The sequence below is a fragment of the Salvia splendens genome, chromosome 1 (assembly GCF_004379255.2).
Source record: "Salvia splendens isolate huo1 chromosome 1, SspV2, whole genome shotgun sequence".
Taxonomy (NCBI): Eukaryota; Viridiplantae; Streptophyta; class Magnoliopsida; order Lamiales; family Lamiaceae; genus Salvia; species Salvia splendens.
The window spans coordinates 35,716,738-35,739,231 of record NC_056032.1 but is presented as its reverse complement, the minus strand read 5'-3'; the positions used below and the strand labels follow the sequence as shown (position 1 = coordinate 35,739,231).

The following is a 22,494-nucleotide window of genomic DNA, read 5'->3' as shown; positions in this document are numbered from 1 at the left end:
GCGTAAACTGTAAAGGAACATAATTTTACAAATGTAAATAATGGTAAATCATTTGCTTTCATTTCATACATGACAATCCAATATTACATACTAGTATAACTGATAACGAGAAATCAAAGAACGTTAGGAAGCCAACTATGAAATTATGTTATGCAATTGGCACGAAAATTACAAACAAAGCAAGGAGATCAGTAGAAATTCTGGACCCATATGATCTTATCATGTATTGGTATGAATTAATCTTGAGGCTTGTTAGAAATGGCTTCCCTATGAGGCCTGTACTTCCTCCATTTTTTCTTGGCTAAGGCCATGATCCAAGCAGGAACCTCACACCCCGAAGCTGCCATTACATTCGCTATGTTCCGTAGATAAGGGACATCAGCCTCCGTATACAAAGTTATTGCTTCTCCGCTCCTCCCAGCCCTCCCAGAACGCCCTTTCAAACACAACAAATATTAGTACAACACAGCATTCAGTCTGCACACAACAGATCACTATACAATAAATGGTAACTTACCAATCCTATGAACATATGCAGCCATAGATTCTGGGAAATCATAGTTGATTACACAATTGACGCCTTTGAAGTCCATGCCCCGCGCAATAACATCAGTGGCAACCAATACCCATGTTTTCCCAGATCGAAAATTATCAACAGCATTTTCTCTCTGCGTTGGCAGACATGGATCAGTGAAATTCCACATTGTGATAGTTTGGGAAACACAAACGAAATTAAAAGAAAAAGTTCCCAGCAGAACCTAAACTTGAATAAGTATAACAGGAGTAAACAATATATGCTCAGAATATATAATACAAATATGCCGGCCACCATACTTCAATTGACATACATCCACTGATTGTGCAAATAGACTGCAGTATGTCTCCCCCAGAGATAAAGGCATTAGGAACTTTTCCATATTACACAGAAAAAGTACCAGTATTTGGATAAGCATATATATGAAGCATCTATGGAGATGAAAATAAAAAATACTCCTATGAGAAACATACAACCATAATATCACATGTGATTTTGATCATTGTATTGAGTAGAGACACAGTCACCTGCATTTCTGGAAGATCAGCATGTATGACATCAGCTCTGATATCATCATATCGCAGTTCATTATAGAGTTCTTTAGCTCGCTCCTTGTTTTGCACAAAAATTAGCACCGGGGGGTTCAAACTCTGTCATACACATAAGAATACAAATTGAGTCAGAACACAAACCCGAGTCAAGCCAAGTGAAAAAAGGAGTTTGAAAAAATATTGAAGTAATGGAAAATGGTTATTCAGGAGTTTGTCCTTAATTATGGAAATAGATGTTAACTAAAGAGGGTAATAAAGAGTTGCAGAAAAAAACTCACCAGTCCATTTGATCGAAATGTAAACAAAATCATATTTCTATTCAAATATAATGTAAAAGAGGCCACCACAATATAACCCCCCCATTTCACACATATATATGAATATAACTTTGACCCAGGGTCGTTTACAGCAGGCTGGCCTCACAATCCCATCATGACAATCTCAGATGCAGGTTTAACTTCATATTCATCCAAGTTTCCGGGAGGTCATGGCAAAGTTAATATTTCCTAAATTCCCCATCTAATCTAATAAGAGATTACAAAGAGCCAGATACTTCAATCCCAGAATCCGGAGAAGGAAAAGTTGGTATCTTTTAGGCAGCCAGCTTGGTAACTTTAACATGTAGCATGTAATATTTTTGGTGGTTCAGCTGTAAATGTATCAGCTTGTCAGTGTGGCACATGATAAGAGACAGAACAATGGTCAATGGAGATTAAGGAAGTCTGAGGATGGTGAAGTGGCAGGAGAGATAGAAAAAGTTTAGCAACAGAACTATGTTAATATCCTCGAGTAGTTTGGAAATTAGGAATATGTAGAGGGTTATTTGAAGTCAATAAGTAGAACCAAGCAACCTTAGGCCACGTAAGAGAATTAGCAAAACTGCATAAAGCAATTTATTCTTACTTCTTAGTTCCATCCTTTTAAGAGATCAAACTTCAAAGTCCATAACATATAAGAGGATACACCTCTGTCCTCCAATAAAATGAAACTTAACAAGAATAAGTCATACAGCAACTTCAAGCAAGAACCTTACCTCAGCAAAGCTTTGGCGAAGAGCAAGAAGCTTGCCTTCCTCACTTCCTACAAACACGAGCTTTTGCTTAATTGTTTCAGAAGCAGAATTCCTGTTGCACATATGAAGGAGTAGCCATTTAAGTGCAGGAATAAACAAGACATTTCCCCACTAAGTTAATTCTATGGATAGAAATGTAGAAGTTACATGCATTATCCAGTAAATCAGCTAACAATGGATCAAAATAGATATAACAAATTAAACTTATACAAGAAATCACAATTCAGTTGTTGTTTCTTACTTTCGACCGATAATTATTCGAACTGCATCATGCATAATTGTACGTGCTAGCTCTACAACAGTATCAGGTAAAGTAGCACTAAATAGAGAGCGCAATATTGAAGGATTTGAGCATGCTTTCACCACTGCATCAACCTGCTTCACCAAACCTAATTCAAAAAGCTTGTCAGCTTCATCCAGGACAAGAAATTCGACCCTGCACGTAAGAGAAGGTCACATTACCAATGAAGCCAACTAGCCAAGGCCGATTCACAAAGTCATCAAGGGAGCAGGAAGACAATTATTCAGAAAATAAGTAATTTATCCAGCTCAATCAATGTGAGTGCATTTTCTATTCATCCACTAAATAAGATAAGCTGCTTATTTTCAGTAAAACTGCTTGTGTTTTTTATTCTTTTGCTGTGGGAGAGGTTGCCCCTGCCCCCACACAAACCATTAAATCTTTAGTTCCAAAAGTTTCACCTGCTCCTGGCTTAAGGTGAGAGTAATAAAAGAGAAAGTAACTTGAATTAGTAACCCAACCCTGGTAAATGGAAATATGAAGAGACAAGAACTTTTTCTCTATTAGGCCATTACATAGACTCACCCAATTATGGAAAGCCCAAACATGAAGACCAGAATACAAACACAAAGTCAAAAAGGTTTTCAATATTTTTACCATTTACAAAGGCCCACAATATGGTTTAGGTATCTTACTTGCTCAAATCAAGCTTTCTTTTGCGAACTGCATAGTGCACCCTATAAGGTGTCGATATGAGAATGTCACAAGGCTGCTTTGAAAAATCAGCACTTTTAGTGAGCTGCTTAGTCATTAGCTTGATGTAAAACTTCTTGCCTTTAACCAACTTTTTGCATTCTCGAGTAGTCTGAGCTGCTAATTCACGTGTTGGGCAAAGGATCACTGCCCGAATGCCATCCTTTGAAGCACGCTGAAAGAAAGTAGTGTTAGCAGGACTTCACGGGAAAATGGGATTAAAAGTGTAGTTTAACAACTGTATACCTCAAGTTTCATGAGGATTGGGCAGACAAATGCAAACGTTTTTCCAGAACCAGTAGGTGCACAAGCAAAGCACTCCCTTCCCTGGACAATTTATAAAAGTAACAGAATTTACATATTTTGTGGAATAACAATTAGTTATAACATGGGGCAATAGATTAAATGAAGCTCACAAAGTTCTGAGTCAATTATTCAAGTGGGAAGTTACTACTGAAAAACTAACATAAGAAGAAGTAGCTCAAATGAAAAATCATACAGATAACAAGACTGGAATAGCCTGCCTCTGGATCGGTGTCGGCTCTTTAAAACCCAGATCCCCCAGATTGCGTAATAAATATGATTTGCAGTTATGCCTGCATAGAGATTTGCATGTGGAATTTTCATAAATAACTCTTAAAAACTTAAAAACTTAAACAAATTGAGTACCTATTATCTGGGCACAATAAAAATAAATAAAGAAGTTGAACGAAGCATCGGATGAATGAATAAAGCTAGCAGCAATTTAGAGGAGTTTACATCATCATTACCTTAATTTCAACTCTGTGAAGCTCTGAAGGGGTGATGGGATGTTACTCCCAGAAACATGAATGTTATGCTTCTTCCGGAAAAGAGCATCCCTCTAACAATACAAAGAAAGGCGTGAGGAAACAATATCTTATGCTTTTCTTCCACGTGACTATGCTAAAATGTAGTTATAATCATTAAAGGCACAAAATTTATACTACACCCCTAACCTCTTTTACATTTATATAAAACAATGGCAGCAAATGATGAATGAGAATATAGATCAATACCTCCAACTGACGGTGATATTCCTTCTTCCCAAGAAGAAGTTTGTCTTCATTGGTTTCTTCCATTTGATCCATTGCTTTTTTTGATTTTGAACTTTTGAACACACTAAACCCTTCAACTGGGTCTGAAAGCCGAGACAATGAAAAGGTAAAAGTTAGCTCAATGCCTCAATGAATAGCTTAAAATACCTTGCACCCCTCTCTATTACTTGCACTTGAGAACTCAAATTACACACGAATTATTCACTGCGCTACCCATCTCACAACATACTAATTAGGCAATGTGACTATATTTATATCTCGTGCCTGGGTCCTTCTACGCCAACCTCTGAACATCGTGTTTCAATTAGTATAAAATACTTCCATCACAGCAAATCACTTAAAACATAACACGAACTAGTACCCGAAGTTGCTTTTCTCTTTCTCTTCTTATCAGTACGCACCGCCGCAACTTGCTCGCTTTCAGGATCCGCATTTTCGAGCAAAGCCGGTTCATCTGTTGCGCAGTCAACCTCCTCCTTATCCTAAATCACAGAAAAGGCCCAGGAAAAGGAAAGAAAAAAGTTGTAAGAGCATTGGAAACTGAATGTTCAAGGAGCTTCGGTTACCGGAAAATCCACATTCCGCGGGTAACATTTCGTGCCTACCAGATTTATGAGAGGGAATAAAAAAAATATACTTATTCGCGTAGTTTTCTAAAATTACCTGAAATCTGGCGAAATCAGGAGCGAACTTTTTGCGATTGAAAGTGATACCGGAGAAGAGAAAAGAGGTGTCCTTTTCCATCACAAATGAATCAAAGTGAAGCCTTGAGAGAGCGTGAATTTTGATTCTTGAAATCAATGACAGGTCTGAGCGCTCCTCTCAATTAGCAAGGGAGGCAAAACCCTTTTCGGGGTTTAAGCCACTACGAAATCGAGTTAGGGTTTTGCAATTCAGATAGGAAAACACGCTTGTGCAACCATAAGCGCTTTATGATTAGTAGTAGCGATGAGGCAGGCAGTGGAGCAGCGAGGCGGGTGAAGGATGCGGGTCGGGATATGGAGGCGCCACTTTAAAATTAGGATTGGAACATAAATATAACAATGAACTATTACTAGCATTAGTAACATACGAGGAATGATACTACAGTATGTTAGTAACCTATACTCCCTTCATCCCAACTAAGTTGAGACATAACTTTTGGACACGAAAATTAAAAAATTGTATTGAAAAGTAGGAGATGAATAAAGTATGAAAGATAAAGAGATAGTAAAGTAGGTGATGAAATAAAGTAAGAATGATTAGATGTTTTGTTTTTTGTCAAAATAGGAAATGACTTGGATGTTTAGATGTTTTGATGTTTTTTTTTGTCAAAATAGGAAAGAGAGAGTAAAGTATGTGATGAAATAAAGTAAGAATGATTAGATGTTTTGTTTTTTGTCAAAATAGGAAATGACTTAGTTAGGACATCTCAAAAAGGAAAGCGACTCAACTTAGTTGGGACGGAGGGAGTACTTCCTTTGTCCCATAATGTTTGTCCCAATTTAATCCAGCGCAAGTTTTAAAAAATTGTTTGGCTGTATTAAATGGAAGTGTAGCAATAAGGGTTCGATATTGAGGAGATTGAGGGTGTATTTAATGTCTATTTTTTGGTAAAATTCTAAGTGAAACAAACTTTGTGGGGCAAACGAAAATGATAAAATGGGACAAACTTTGTGGGACTGAAGGAGTATAAGCTTATTATGTAAATATCACTTCGACACACGTTTAGTATTGTTTATTTGTTTTATATATTTAGTTTGAATCTATTATACTAACAAAATGTTATTAAAAATTTTAATCTAAAAGAATCATAAAAATCAAAGCTAATTTATTATTTGAAGTTGTAGATAAAATAAGCAAATCGAACTTCGATTTTTTTAAATTTTAAAAATTTAAATATAATTTTTTAATGTATCATAATCAAACTTAATATTATAAAACAAATAAATAACACTAAACTTGCGTTTAATAAAGATAATCTTTACATAAAGAGCTCACACACTATATGCAACGTATCATTTCCCAATAATATACTCCCTCCGTTCCATGTTAGTTGTGTCATTTTTTTCACCCGTTTTGCAAAAATGATACCCCTCTGTCCACAAAATGTTGTCCGTGTTTGTCTCGGCGAGGGTTTTAAGAAATGTGAAACAAAGTGAGTTAGAAAAAGTTAGTGGAATGTAGGTACCACGTTTATATATTAATTTTATAATAGAATGTGAGTGTAATGAATTAGGGGAAAGTGAGGTCCAATTACAAAAAATAGTAAGAAAAAAAACAAAGTGGACAACATTGGTACCAAAATGACAAAACTAGACAATATTTCACGGACGGATGAGGTGAGAGTAAAATAAGAGGGAATAATATAGCGAGACCAACATTTCACTACCTTTTTCCACCAAAGTCAAACAATTTCTTAAAATTCGAGCCGGCAAAAATGGTACTCCCTCCGTCCGCGAATAAGAGTTCCGGTTCACTTTTATCATAAATGGTAATAGGGTCTCACCTTTTACTAACTCATTCCACCCACATTTCATTTAAAAATAATATATATAAGTCAGACCTCTATTCCATTAACTTATTTCAACACACTTTTCTAAACATTTCTTAAAACTCGTGCCGCCAAGAAAATAAGACTCTTAATGGTGGACGGAGGGAGTACATGTAACGACGGGCGGAGGGAGTAATAACTTACCTAGTATCATAACGGTAGAGATGACATTTATTGCATGACAGGATAATCCGCACGAAAAAAACAGGAAGTTATTCGGTTGGAATCTGATAAGAACCCGATGATTTCAGATTGGATTAGAGTTTGACTTTACTAGGTTGAGTCGATATCGGGTTCAAGATAACCATCCAATTAACATGATTTTCCAGCACTGATTTCCTCCATTTGTCGTGAAAAAGGTGCAACTCTGCTCCTTCTCGCTGGCGACCATGGTGAAGTGAAGGCTAGTCGGAACTCGGGTAGGTTGATTTTCAGCAATTGTAGGATTTGGTTGTGTTAATTTTTTAGGATAATTACATATTTCATACAAAATGTTTTACCTTTGTTTCAATTTAGTACAAAAAGTATCAAGTTTACATATTTCACACAAAAAGTTTACTTAGTGTTCCTAAATAATACATTCCATTAAATATTTTAAACATCGTTAGTTAGTTTATAATTTATCCAACTTATCATCATAATAAAAGAATAATTAGAGATTTAATACAATTAATCACTCTAAAAAAATAACAGTCAATATCAATTCATCCAACAATTGATCGTCGTTTAAAAAAATGTTGTCTCTCAATTTACTCTATTTTTTTATTGTATTCTTTATAGAACACAATATAAAATAAGTCTATATTTCATCTTTACAAAATGACTAATTTAAGCTTCCAATAGTCAGTATTTAATTTTTACAAAAAAGATTCAATATCTTTTTAGTTTCAATATATTTTTAGTTGTATTCTCCTTTGTTACATGAGAAAACTTCGACAATAAAATGCAATTCGCTAATTTGATGATGAATAGTGGTGATTTTTTTTATATGTGTTTTTTTTTGTGAGTAATAAAATTAACTCTGTTTGAAATAATTAATGGAAAGTTCTAATTTTAAACTTTTTGTAGAAATTTGAAACATTGATGAAACTTTTTGTATGCATGATATAATTGGAAGTAACGGTGTTAGTAGGGACTTGACGGAATATATTATTTAGGAACATTAAGTAACTTTTTTGTATGAAATATGTAAACTTAATACTACTTTTTATACTAAATTGAAATAAAGGTAAAAAATTTTGTATGAAAGATGTAATTACCCCTAATTTTTGACTAATTTCAATGTCCAATATTTTTATATGTCAAATTTTCTTATTGATTTTTGGATTCAATAATTTATGTAAAATATCTTCTTTAAATCGGACGTGGGATTAATATACGTAAAAGAAGAAAAAAAATCTACATCGTGGATGCACAAAACACATTCCACAAGTCACATTACAATTTACACAGATCGAAACAAACATTCCCTCTCTTCTCCCTGAAGAATTGCCTTGCCTTGCCGACGCCCAAGCCAAGATCTGATTTTGATTGAGCTTGGATGACGAATTCTCTGAAAGCCGTGACCCTAACTCACGTCCGGTACCAGAGGGGCGATCAGCTAGGGCATTTCCTGGCATGGATTTCCCTGGTCCCCGTCTTCATCAGCTTCGGCGGCTTCGTATCCCACTTCATCTTCCGCCGCGAGCTCCAGGGCATGTTCTTCGCCATCGGCCTCCTCATCTCCCAAGTCATAAACGAATTCATCAAGACCTCCGTCCAGCAGGCCCGCCCCGAGACCTGCGACCTGCTCGAGATGTGCGATTCCCACGGCTGGCCCTCCAGCCACTCCCAGTATATGTTCTTCTTCGTCGTCTATTTCACCCTCCTCACCCACTACAGAATTGGCTCTCTCTTCCGGAATCAGATGGCCATGGTGCTCCTCGTCGTCTGGCCGCTCGCTGTCCTCACCATGTATTCTAGGGTTTATTTGGGCTACCACACCGTGGCGCAGGTTTTCGCCGGGGCAGCCTTGGGGATTGCTCTCGGTGGGGGCTGGTTCTGGGTTGTCAATAATTGGTTCAGGTGTCATTTCCCCGCGATGGAGGAGAGCGCCATCGGCAGGCTGCTTTACGTCAAGGACACTTCGCACATTCCCAATGTGCTCAAGTTTGAATATGAAAACACAAGGGCTGCCAGGAAGGAGGCTTGTAAGCGCTCGGATTGATGATGGGTATGTTAATTTCCTTATGGTTCCCATTCATTTTGGATTTTGTTTCACTAACAGAAATTGCGGCTGATTTTTGATATTCCTTGTTTTCAGTGTCAATCTTTTTGAAACTCATATAGTAATTGATGCAACATCATTGTGGATTTAGAGTTTGGTATAGTTACATTAGACATAATGTTGCCAAGTTTAATCACTTTGATATGGTTTAGATTGGACCGTTGCTTGTGTAGTGCATATGCCTGATTAGCATCTAGGTCTTTATTATCTGTTTATGTCAGTATTTGGAGGGACCAATATCAATGAATTTCAGTATCCCGTGATTTTCCAAATCTGGTATATACAATGGGTATTCCTTGAAAGTTTCCTGGATTTTTCCTAAATGGTGCTTGCCTTATTATGACTCCATGTTCCGTTTTTAGCATAGAAAATGATGAGAAGGCTGAAGAGTGACATTCTAGTTTTACATAAGTTGATTTACCATATTTCATGTGATAAACTCCTCTTGCTTGATTCTGGAAGGCCTTAATATCGTGGAGTAATTGACATTGTCTAAAATAGCTCCGAAGCTTGCAAGATAGGGTTGTTTGTGTGATTGTATCCAGGGACTTCTTAGCTTTGCAAAATACTCTGAACATGTTCACGATCAGTTTGGGAAATTGGAAAGGAAGACATGTTCTGTGCAAAAGGGGTTTAGAATTGCTGTTGGATGTTTTGTTTGGTTGGGCTGCACTTTGATCCCTTTGGGAGAGGTATGAAATATAAAAAGAAAATTTTTGAAAGCCCAAAGTTTGTGCTATGCAAAATGAAGTTCAGAGAAGTGCATCAGCCTATAAGTTCCATTAAATTTTCACATTAGATTTACTCTAGTGGACTTCCATGTCTAGAAGATTTACTCTAGTGGACTTCCATGTCTAGAAGTCCAGTTGGGTTTTAGACAACCACAAATTATAAATTGGAATCTGCTTGCCTTTTTTAGCGATAAGTGTTTTTTTATGGGATAGGAAGCTTTTAAATTTGGTACAAATGTGCTCTTTGTTTAAGAACTGTGATATAACAGCTACCATGTCCATGAGGAATGCCTCACTCCCTGGCATCTATTTTAGAAATGTACTTTAGTTGATCTTGACTCGTCGTGAGAATAATGAGATTCACAATTTCTCAACTTAGATCCATCATAAAACATTCAACAATTCAGTTGGATGCTGAGAGACTTCTCTCCTTCCAAGCTCTGCCAACCCTTTTCTAATTTTTTGAAGAAATGTGGCCCAGAAGAACGAATGATCCCATCTTCTAATGTGACTTTCGGTACAAACAAAAGAATAACTCCTTATCTTGAATTAATTATCCTTCCGTTTCCATCCATCTGGCAAAACCGAAACACATCAAATAAAAGAAATCTATCCAAGCACAAAGTACATGTTAGAAACACAATTTACACAATCTAGTGTGTGAGATAAACATTTAAAGTTTTACATGACTTAACTATATAGGATGCTGGCTTAAGTAACTTCATGCATTCACTTTTCTAAATATAGAAATTTAACTTGACAATATGCAGAAAGAACCTGGCCTTGATAGTTGAGATGAAGGACCATATGCTAATGTGAGATTGTTGATCATTTGGTTTGGCTCTACTGTTAAATGGAGCACTTTTCTATTCAAATGCTCACTTTACTCTCTTGCCTTCACCCTTATTGAATGCGTATAAGTTCATAATGGTTTCGTGTTTTTGATAAAGACAGAGGTCATTTTTGGATGCATGCAGGCCCTTCTTGTAGTTCTTACTCTTATTCATTTGTTCCTAGACGCAAGATGACATGGTTTTAGCCAAGCTCTATAGCTCCCTCACTCGGTGCATATTGATATAATTTTTTATACTTGAGTGCTTACAAGCACACTGAGTCGGACAACATAAGTTGGAACACGCCCAAAATACAACATATTGCATCTTTGCATAAATATTCACCCTATTTCTTTTCATGATGCAGGATTTGTTGGTGCTGCTAAAGTATAGGAAGTTAGGAAGTGTTTAATTTGGTTCGCTCAAAGAAAGCTACGAGCAGCAACGGAAATAGGAAATGTCATTATCAGTAGATGATGGGGGCTGGTTAACCATTCATGGTGTGGGATGAGATCCTGGTGTCTTAACACTAACAGATAAATCACTGGTCTGTTTTGTGGAATCATCTGTGTCACCCTTTCTATAACCTTATTTGGTGCTACCGTTATACATAGATCAAAGTAGCTGCATTTGGAGTTGCTGCATAGATTGAAAAACATTGCAATAAATGATGGAATTACCGATTATTGTAGTGCGCTTTGTTGTGTTTGCAAGGATTTGTCAATTGGGCTACTTTCAATATTTCGCATACTGGTTTCGTTCGTTGGGAGAGTGAAACTAGTCTCAGGTCCTTTTCTGCTCTGTTGAGTTGAATTCAAGTGTTTTCATTTAGGAAGGCCAATTGTTTGGGCCTTTTTCTTGAAATAGACGAAAACAAGAAATAGCCTCTCAAAATGGGAGATTTTTTAAAAAATTTCCCAAAATTACACATCTTAATACAGTTCTTATGTCGGAATGTTTACCAAAAGCTCGATTCTGCTGTACCGTTGGACTGAATGGTCCCTCATTTTCATTGTTTTGAATCTCAACAAAAATTGATTACAATTTACATTCTTGTGAAAATATTTCGACGAAATGATGAGTAATTCTCTCTTTGATTGCTGATTGTTCGCAAATATGTATAGAAAATCCATGCTGCCTACTTGTGTTTTTATGATCAGGCTCTTGCCTCAATTCCACTTGGGTTTCGTCGATCTTTGCCTTCAGTTTATAAAGTTCGTTTGTTTATATTTATTGTTTGTTTTAGTTTCATAAATTTTCTTTTGTTGATTTTTATTGTTTGTTTTGTTTAATAAAGTTATCTTTTATATTTTTCACACAAGCCTTTTTTTTGTTATTAATTTAAGATAATAGAGTTCCTTAAGAGCATCCGCAATAGAGGCGAGCGCACCGGCTCGCCGAACTATTGCAACCGGTGAGCGCCAAATCGGCGAGAATTTCGGCGAGCGCACGCCGATTCCCGGGTGCTCGCCGATCGGCTCGCCCCTATTGCAGCCTCCCGATCGGCGAGTGGAAATTTTAATTTTTTTTATTTAATGTTTTTTTATGGAACTCATTCTTGGTCGTTTCTCTTTTATAGAGACATCCGTGAATGTTTTATGTTCCACTTTCGATGTGGGACAAACTCATTCTTGGTTGTTTCTCTTTTATAGAGACATCCTTGAATGTTTTATGTTCCACTTTCGATGTGGGACAAACTCATTCTTGGTTGTTTTTCTTTTATAGAGACATCCGTGAATGTTTTATGTTCCACTTTCGATGTGGGACAACTCATTCTTGGTTGTTTATCTTTTATAGAGACATCCTTGAATGTTTTATGTTCCACTTTCGATGTGGGACAAACTCATTCCTGGTTGTTTCTCTTTTATAGAGATATTCTTGAATGTTTTATGTTCCACTTTCGATGTGGGACAAACTCATTAATGAGGATGTTGTAATGTTATTTTAATTTTAATGAAGTGTTTTTTTAATTAATGTACTTTTTAAAATTTTAATATTATTATTGAATTTTCTCGTATCTGTGTCATAAATTTAATTTCGTATTTTGTGTGATTGTTAATTATTTGTTTTTAGTGCTGATGATGTGGCTAGGCTATGACTGGGCTATTGCTTGTCCAGTTGCTTGTCCTGATGATGTGACAGGGGGATTTTAGTGCTGATGATGTGACAGAGGGGATTTTAGTTTATTTGTTTATCATTTATATTGAATTTTATGGAGCTCTATGAAGAAACATAACTAGAAAAAATTTATCAAAATAACTTTATAAGGTTTAATAGTTATAGTCTAATAGACAGATTGGAAAAAAATTTTATTTTTCGCTCTTTATTTATATAAGTTTATAGAAAAGGAATATCGTCTCTTAACCGTCTAATCCCTTCACTATTCATGGGTCTCACTGCATTTTTTACCCCATCTCTTAACTAAGAGACAATACATGCATCCCTCAATTTCTTAACCATCTCATCCCTTAACTATTCATTCAATTTCATTTTTTATTTTTATTTCCAATAAATTCAATTAATTAAAACACACTCAATTAAATAAAAGAAAATTACAATTTAAAATCCTAAAAAAACAAAAAAAAAACACATAATTAAAATCTTGAAAAAAATAAAAAAGATATAATTTAAAATACTAGAAATTAAAAATTGCACACTTAAATTATAAAATTGTACCTGCCCCCAGTCGACAAACGCGTTAAAGTCGTAGCCGCCTCCCTCGCCCCTGTCCGCCGGAGTTTCCGTCACCGGACGTTTTTGCAGAAATTGGAGAGGAAAGAGAGATGATATGATAGTGTTTGTGAGAGTGTAGTGTTTGTGTGTGGAAAAAATGGTGGTGAATTGAGTTATTTATAGAAGAATGTGGGAAAAAAAAGAAAAAAATATGCAAAAAAAGGGTAAAAAAAAGGTCAATTTTTTTTTTTTCAGATTTTTAAAAATAATAATAATTAAAAATAGCTTAAAATCGCCGCCCACTCGTAGAGCCGGCGAGTGGGCGTCACGCCCCAACCGCTGCTCGCCACATGGCCGACGCGCGTGGCGAGACAGCCCGCCAACCACCCCTCCCCCCGGGCTACGAGACCGAGCCCGCATCTAAGTACAATGTGTCAGTGTTCTACTCTGAGATTGACGGAGTGAGATCCCCTACAGTGCCATTAAACACAGCACCAGCTGTTGTGCACTGAAACTACGTCATTTCACTCATTTTTTCTTCCCCTCATTTTTAGCTTAATTATTAACAAATTGTTTCACTCAGTTTTTCTTCCCCTCATTCTTATCAATTTATTACTATTATAATAAACACGATGAATAAAAACTAACTCCTACAAAATCGGGCATGCTTTTGATTTTATTTCTAAACCAGTACGGTTCCATTCCCTTGTGCATATCATACTAAATCTCTCAAGCATTTTCTTTTCTTACCTATATACTATACGTATCATATCAAATCTTCAAACTGTATAAAATCTATAAACAATATATCTATGGAGATAATTAGTAATTTCGTTGTGTACTTTTATATTTAATTCATTTATTAATTGTTAGTGTATAAAATAAAGTAGTACTACATTAATTTAGAAAGCACTTGCCAATTTGTCGAGAAATAGACTAAATTTAGGAAATTAAAATTTGGTACCCATATAAAAACAAAATACACAAACTAACATTAGATATAACAAACATATGTCAATATTTCATCATGTTCCTAAATCAAAAAATACAATAGAGACACGCATGGAATGTCTATTTAATCAAAAAGACTAACAATTTCAATAATCTCGATCTCGATTGTCAGCATTAGATGCATCTCCACTGAAATATGTTCGATCAGCAGAAAACATGGTTTGATCAAATGGTGCCTACATGAAAAAGAACATTGTCAGCATTAGATGCATCTCCACTGAAATATGTTCGATCAGCAGAAAACATGGTTTGATTAAATGGCGCCTACATGAAAAAAGAACATGATAAATCGTAACTAATCACACCAAAATAAATATTATGGCATAAAGAATCGCACCATTAACATTTCGGTGCAATTTAAATGATTTGGAGTCCTTTCCGGGCACGCATGAGACGTCGAAAGTGCTGAACTAGAAGTAGACAATGCATTTTGTGCTCCAACATCCTACAATTATAAAAAAATATGCAAACAATTAAAACATATTTTCCACATATGCAAAAGTATAATGAGTCTAAGTACCTTGGTCTTATGATTTGCTTTTTTTCGTTTTGGCTGAAGTTCCACCCAACTTTTCAACCGTTTTGAACCTCTTACACTAATTCTTTTCTTGAATCCTCTTGGTACCTTTGTAGTAGGGACCGTTGAAGAGATGTTTGCATTGTTACTGTTGTCTTGGACGTCTTCAACTAAACGCATTTCCATTATTTTTTAGATCAGAAATTGAATCGTGCACCAAGGAGAAAGTTGATTGATGAATAGAAGCTTCATTCGCCAGTCTTATGAGCATTAGACATAGCCTCCGATACCTCTCAGTAATTTGTAACTTAGGATCTTCTTCAACCTCATTACCTATATAGTCATGCACCACACAGGTTCTAGCTTTTCTTGTCCACCTTTTAAGAATATAATTCTCTGGAAGTAATTTCACGTCTAACACATCAAACACTTTCACACAATGACAACATATCAACCCAATCATCTCAAACTTTCGACAACTACAACAAATCAACTTCGTGTTAGGATCATATATCACCCTCCATTCCCTATCATGATTGATTAGTCCAACAACATATTCACATAATGATCCTATTTCCTCTTTATGCTTTATATATGCAGCAGCAAACAAGAGAAACTCCTTTTGAAATAGATCAAAGATTGATGGAGTATAGATATTAGAAAGTTGTTGTAACATAGGAGAGCTCTCTAACCTCAATCTAAGTAGTTATTGGCATGCCTCAAAATCACGTTGTAGTTCATTGTACCGCTTCTCCTCCACAACTTGCTCGAAATTCTTGAAAATTTGCTCAATGTTTAAGTTGGGCTTTGTACAATTCTTTATACTTGAATTGACACTCTTACTAAGTTGTGTGCTTCTCATACCAAGCGTGAAGGCATTATTCATGCAGCAACGTGCCCATTTTTCCTTCACATTGTATACATGTTTCAACCATGTGTTGTCTCTAAGCTTAAATTCACTCAATAAAGTACCCCAAGCCTCCTCGAATTGAGTCTCATCCTCAAAACCATACATACACCTCTTAAAATCTGTCACGAAACATGATCCTTCCTTCATAAGGTTTCCTAGGTGCTTGATTCCATTTTGCATTAAGTGCCATGTACACAATCCATGAAATGTATCAGGCATTACCTCATTCAACGCTTTTGCCATTGCTTGATCCTGATCGATGAAGACAGTAAGAGGTCTTTTATGTTTGTGTGCCTCCAAAAAAGTTTCAAACAACCAATTAAATGACGTTGATGTTTCGTCATATAAAAGTGATGCACCGAAAATCACGGCCTTCCTGTGATGATTAAAACATGAGAACATAACAAGTGGTCTATTATCACAATTCGTACAATATGTGGTATCCAATGACACAACATCACCAAAGTACTCATAATCAATCAGCATTCTTGCATCTGCCCAAAAGACATTAGTTATCTATTCATCCATATCCATTTGGCTCGCATGATAAAAAGATGGATTTTTAGATAACTGATCTTGAAAGTATCTCATTAGACAGCCGGCTTCGCCATATACCATGCTTGTTTGTCTCTTAGATCGAAGATAATTCTTAGCATCCAATATAGTGTAACCAATCCCATCTCTTCCTCCAGCTTGTCTAGTCATCAAATTAAAAGTTGATTTCTGCATAATTCCAACATCATTTGCCAAATCAATCTCATGTGCTTGAATGTCTGTAATGTTACGTTGAGAAGATAACATGTGCATTGTCTCAGGAAGATGGAGAGGATGGTTATGCTCTTCCATAAACTCATTTACTTTATATACACCCTTCACATAAGTGACCCCCAATCGTACTTTACAATTTGTTCGAGTCTCATGTCGGAAATTGAGCACCAAGCAATCTCTTTTGTCTTCTTTACGCACACCTTCCTTACAACAAACATATTTATAGGATGTTGTTTGACCGTTTTTTTTATTTTTGTTAAAATAATGCTTCCTTACTTCGAATCCAACTTTCCCTCCATATTGAAGCCAATACATCCAAGCTTCGTCTAAGCTGTTAACTTCCATACCAATTCTAGGCTTGTAATCAGAATCCGAACTCAAATCCATTGGAGTGAGTATATCAAATGCAAAACTGAAAAACAAACAAACACAATATGATTTTATAACTAACAGTAAACTTGTTTAAAACACATTATATATACATTAAAGAAACATAAGAAAATCCAAATTCACATACTTAAATTGATGAATTTATAGATTTTCAAGTAAGGATTCAGATTCATATGCATGAACCATTTTACACAAAATTTCAGCGAATAATTGTCTAGAAATTAGTTCTTTGTCCTCAACTTGCTCAAGTAATAAAGTTATAAATCAAATCGCACAAGCAAAAGCAGAAAGCAACATAAAATTCATTGTATTTAGAAACTATATTAACACAAAATTTTTGGCAGTTCATACCTTGGGAGTTCTCGAAATATCAAGGAGTTCTTGAAGAGTGCAAGCTTGGAGGTTAAAATTGAGCTTTATTGAATTCTAGTAACACCATATGTTGATCAAGGAGACACAGAGATAAAAGTGGAATGCAGAAGAAAGAAATAAAGAAAAGGAATATGGAACGTTTTGGAGGGAGTGAGAATGGAGGGAAAGAAAAATGGAGTTTAGAAATGAATCGCACATTTTTAGGAACCACTTTTCTATTCATCTTAATTTGTTTTTAATTAAGCTAAAATAGGGGAAGGAAAAATGAGTGAAGCGACGTAGTTTCATTGCACAGCCTGCTGTGTTTAATGGCACCGTAGGGGATCTCCCTCCCTCCGAGATTCACATGCTTACACAACTCTTCAAGCTTTCCAGACTGACTTAGTAAATGACCCCTCTCACTCTCTCCCTAGAATGCTCCCTAGAATGCAGCTTTCTCCGCTCCCACTTTCCATATTTCAAAGCTCGGTAGCTGTCTCTACTCTTTAATTAATCACCAAAATGTGGCAATTCATTGTAGCAGCTGCAGCAGCAGCAGGATCTAGGATTTTAGCCAAGAAATTCATTACCCCCAATGATACTGATTGCGACACAAAATACCTAGAATCAGCTGAAACTAAATCTTCACCGCCACAAGGTTTAGTCTTCGAATCAAACGATACACTCAAAGAAAGCACTAATCAAGAGAAGGAAGACACCCTCGTCGACGAGGCTGCGATCTTCAGGTTTTCGAGTCCGGAGATAGTGTCTAAGGAGCTTAGGAAGAATACTCGAAATGGGGGTCCGAAGAGGGGAAAAAAGAAAAATGCTGCTTCGGAAGCCTGTCGGAAAGAGGCGGTGGCGGATCACGTTGGGTTTAAGAGTGGAAAGAGGATTTCTGTTTGCTTGAAGAAGAGGAGAACTGACAAGCATGCTTCAGGGAAGTGTAAATCTTGTGTTTCATCAAAAGGTTAGTTGTTTATCAATTGTCATGCAAAATTATGCAGTTACTCCGTTCAACTCTAATGTAGCTGGAAATTCGAACATGATTGTAGCTGCTTTAGGGTTGATATTTATTATAGTATTTGGTAATCTGAGTAATTTGAAGTAGTATAAATATGGAGATTCGAACATGATGGTGGTGTATCAGTCACATCATCTGCAACAAAATCAATGTGAAAACTTTGGTTGCACTATAAAGGAGAATTGTGTTCCTGAGTGAAACACGCTTGTCGTTAGTGTGAGTGTGTGTATAATAAACTTCTAGATCGAGCTGCCAAGTCCAATGAATCCACTAAACACTAGGTCTAGGAACTTAAGGCGACGCGGAAGACTCTGTCGATGGACACACAAACTCTCGCGTTCAAAGATCCCTCAACCCGTTATACTATAGACTAGTATAGAGAAGCAAGGGGTCGATCCCACGAAGATGGACACGTAAGAAAGCATCTAGAGATTTTTTTGGTTAGAAAACGGCTGCTGCCACGCAAACTTGGGTTGAGATATAACTACTTCTAGACCTAAGCACGAAATTAAACACTAGACCTAGTAAACTGTAAACAACATGCAGACATCGAACATCCTTAGATCTACGTAATTTTAAACTTACTTCCTAGACCAACCAAACAATTACCAACTATAGCTAAACAGAACGCAAATAGAAGTGGGGACCAACTTCCAGAAATATCAAGTACGGAAGAAAAGCTGCAACTAACAAACTAAGAACCTAACTAACAATGACATGCTTAACTTCAACTGAATCAAACACGAAGATGAAGAAAATAGAGCACACACCGGGATTCGAACAAAATGTAAAAATTCGAACGTCGGAAACTTGAAAACAGCCAGAAATAAAACAGATCTACGTATACTAGGCGAAATCGAATGAAAACAAAAAAGCTAGGCATAAATCTCAATCACTCTTCAGATCCAACGTCGGAAACTCAATCCACTCCGGATCCAAGCAAACCGAACCCAACAACAACCAAAATCAACTCCATAGTTCCCGATTCACCCAGATCTACTTCGATCAACACCAGATTCTAACGATTCCACCCAAACTCAGCAACCAACACGAAACTCAAACATCCAACTCAGTAATCACAACAAACTCAAAATAATGAACATCCATAACCAAAACTCAACAGCAGCTCAAATACGGAAAATAGAAATTGCATAAACTACAGAAATTTAATCGAAAACAGAGCCTAGCTTCGAACGGCGAAGCTCGGTGAAATCCTTAGCAGTCACTAAAATAAAAATGGGAAATTGTTTCTTCGCCCTCTGCAAGGACGGTATTACACCACAAAAGTCGAGAATTAGAAAGCAACAGTGACGGCAAACGTAACCCCCCTTCGAAACTCCGAAAATCCCCTAAGTATGCAGAAGTGTATGAGCTAAGAACCAGAGGTCTAAGTGCCAAAAGTCCCCGAGCATTGCATGCTCTCTTCCTTATATAGATGCGGTAGGATCTTCTAGAAACCTTCACAGAAATCTCCATTCTGCCCATCAGTTTCACGATCCCTCCGTCTAGTCATTTCCTCCGAATTTGCTCACTTATTCGTCGTATTTGCATGGTCCTTGTAATTCATTTTCTTTGTTCCTCGACCTGGCAAATTCTTCTGCACACCTGGCTTAAAACATGTGTTAGACCCTATAATTGTATTAATTCAACCCCTAGACCTATGCATGAAATTAACCTTATCAAACTGCTTATACTTAAACCATGCTTGTCCTCAAGCATGAAAGATAAGAAAAAAGATATAAAGCAAATTTCAATTCACAGTTCCCATGAACGACTCTACAAACAAGACACGAACAAAACACAGACTACTAGACCTAGACATACTACAGACTCACAAAGAGAAAACAAACTTTTAAAGAAAACACAGAGAAAACACAAAGGCATGAACTAGCTTCAACTTTTAAGTAGCCGTCCCCACAAGTTTAAGGTCTATCTGATTAGTCTACAATCTCCAAATCCTCCATTTTCCTTCTTCTACCTAATCGGTCTGTCAGTTCGTCAAGATAGCCTATTGATTTCCCACTTGTTGGATTCACTCGATCACTCATTCCTCACCAGGGATGTTAGGATCGAATCACTCTTAAGTCAATGTTACAACACTGATGCGTCGGGTTATGAGAGTTTCTCCTTTCTATAATTCTCCTTCGTAATCCATACCTCTGCAGGTTCAAAATTTAGTTCTTCATCCTGCTCCTCTTCAGATTCACTAGACGAAGGAGGGCCGGTAAGTTCCTTGGTGAAGGGAACTTTAGTTGGGGCTGGGAGCGAAGCTGCCTCAGACTTGCTTCCTGTGGTAGGCTTAAACTTCTTGACCAGGGAAGCAGCGACTTGCTTTCCCTTCCTCTTCCGCTCTGCCGCCAGACGGCGTTCTTCCTCGGCACTCTCCTCTTCGCCAGGTCTAGGAGAGTTTCCCTTCTCAGCTGCTGTGGTTGCTGAACCCAACACTTCCCTTGCAGTTTGCTGGTCGGAGTTATCAATTTCGTCCAACAAGCTCCGGCGAGCTTGTCTCCTGGATTCTCGTCTGTCCAACGGCGAATCCGTCCCCTCCGGGATATCTGTCAGATCCACAATGAGATTAACCTCGTCCTCAACGGGTTCGTGTACTTCTTCAGTAATGGGGGCATCTGCCTCCCCAGACAACCCAGGGGTTGCCCCCTCAATATAAATAGGGGTTTCCCCCTCAGCAACCTCCTTATCAGAAACTAGGGCATCGCCGCCCGCCATCCTTTCCGGGGTTCTCCCCCAACAAATTCTTCAGAAACACCAGGGGTCGCCCTCTCCAACTCACCAACAGGGGTTTCCCCCTCAAAAACTTCACCAGAAATAATAGGGGTCTCCCCCTCAACCTTATCAGTCGGGGTTTCCCCCTCCAAAACTTCACGAGAAACAGGGGTTTCCTCCTCAAGATCACCAACAGCAGAAACAACAGGGGTTTCCCCCTCAAGATCACCAACAGCAGAAACAACAGGGGTTTCCCCCTCAACAACCGTCATCTGTTCCATCTCCACAACTAGGTCTGCCCGTTGTTCCTGCTCTTCGCCCACCGCGACTTCTTTTTCCGGTTTGCCAATAAACGGGTCAACTTCTGCATGTACGGTAGATGGTCGGGAAATCGTATCCTCTGGAACATGCAGCGGTGGTGGTGCGGTGGTCATGGTGGATGTCGATGCGGCGGGCGTGGCCTTCCCCATCATTGTCGTGAGCAGCGCAAAAGCTTTCATTGCCTCCTCCGGACCGCCAAATTTCTGCATCAATTCTGCCATGAAAGTCGCCGCGTGGGAATCGTCAGATCCGGTGGTGCTTCCTGCATTTGATGTGTTCTCCATTGCCTGAATCTGAAAATTCCTCAAAAACTTTGAAAGAATTTACGGGTTAGGGTTAGTGAATGTTAGGTATCGCGAGAGAGAAGAATTGGGGATTTTTTGTTTGGTGAGAGAGAGAATTTGTTTTTAGAAGAAATAAGCATATGGACGAAAGAAGTAAAAATGGGTAAGGGCGCGTACGGTTTTGCAGACGGTTGCAGACGTGATGTAAGCAACCATTCGCCTTCCCATAAAGTAATACTTGAATTTCAAAACTGTACCACTTCCGTCCCATCCTAAGTTTCTCTGCCCCATATAAATGCTACTCTCCGCGATACCACACTTAGGCAAAAACAAATGAAAATGAAATGCGAGACTCCCAGGTCAAGGATTCAAAACGTGACAAAATAATTTCCCTAAGGAGTCTGGTGATTCGAAAATATTTTTGGAAGATTAATTTTTTTCTCTTTGTTTTATATATTTTTTTCTTTTATAAAAACAACTCAATATTTACACTTTCAGTTGAGCACTCTCTAGATTCCCTGGTTCAGTGAAAAGATAAGAAAAGAAACATTCCAATTTACCTGACCCAGGAATTCATCGAGAGTATTCCCCTCAGACCAATTAAGCGATAATAGGGAGTGTGCGTAGTGACACTTCCTCCACTACACACAACTCAGAATTATCCCTAAAAATCTTCACCCGATGTCCATTAACAAGAATAGGAGTAGAGTTTAAGGCACTTCCCTGGATCTCCACAGCTCCGTTTGCTCGAAGACTCACGATAGTGTAAGGCCCAACCTATTTGGACTTCAGTTTCTATGGCATCAGCTTGAGCCTGGATTGAAACAGGAGAACTTTCTGCCCCACTTGTAGTTCATTCGGAGATTTTTGTCATGCCAAAGCTTAGTCTTCTCCTTATACCACATCGCAGATTCATAAGACTCAAGCCTTAGT

At 37.5% G+C, this 22,494-nt stretch overlaps 3 protein-coding genes across 3 annotated transcripts; 1 reads left to right on the top strand and 2 right to left on the bottom strand.

Annotated features, from left to right (window-relative positions):
• Window positions 1-38: 38 nt before the first annotated feature.
• Window positions 39-5,233, bottom strand: LOC121748334 (DEAD-box ATP-dependent RNA helicase 57-like). The gene is made up of 12 exons (XM_042142628.1): window positions 4,892-5,233; window positions 4,590-4,710; window positions 4,190-4,311; window positions 3,923-4,014; window positions 3,652-3,748; window positions 3,399-3,479; window positions 3,095-3,327; window positions 2,400-2,594; window positions 2,120-2,210; window positions 1,063-1,185; window positions 518-668; window positions 39-436 (listed from the first exon to the last, which is right to left on the bottom strand). The coding sequence occupies exons 1-12, from the start codon at window positions 4,970-4,972 to the stop codon at window positions 237-239; spliced, it is 1,587 nt and encodes a 528-aa protein (XP_041998562.1). The 5' UTR covers window positions 4,973-5,233; the 3' UTR covers window positions 39-236.
• A 2,925-nt stretch (window positions 5,234-8,158) lies between these two features.
• On the top strand, window positions 8,159-11,304 carry LOC121748318 (lipid phosphate phosphatase gamma-like). The gene is made up of 2 exons (XM_042142598.1): window positions 8,159-8,973; window positions 10,959-11,304. Exon 1 carries the CDS (start codon window positions 8,302-8,304, stop codon window positions 8,965-8,967), a length of 666 nt encoding a protein of 221 aa, XP_041998532.1. The 5' UTR covers window positions 8,159-8,301; the 3' UTR covers window positions 8,968-8,973; window positions 10,959-11,304.
• Window positions 11,305-14,361: 3,057 nt separating this feature from the next.
• On the bottom strand, window positions 14,362-16,509 carry LOC121780835 (protein FAR1-RELATED SEQUENCE 5-like). The gene is made up of 3 exons (XM_042178508.1): window positions 16,318-16,509; window positions 15,511-15,954; window positions 14,362-14,451 (listed from the first exon to the last, which is right to left on the bottom strand). Exons 1-3 carry the CDS (start codon window positions 16,507-16,509, stop codon window positions 14,362-14,364), a joined length of 726 nt encoding a protein of 241 aa, XP_042034442.1.
• Window positions 16,510-22,494: the final 5,985 nt, after the last annotated feature.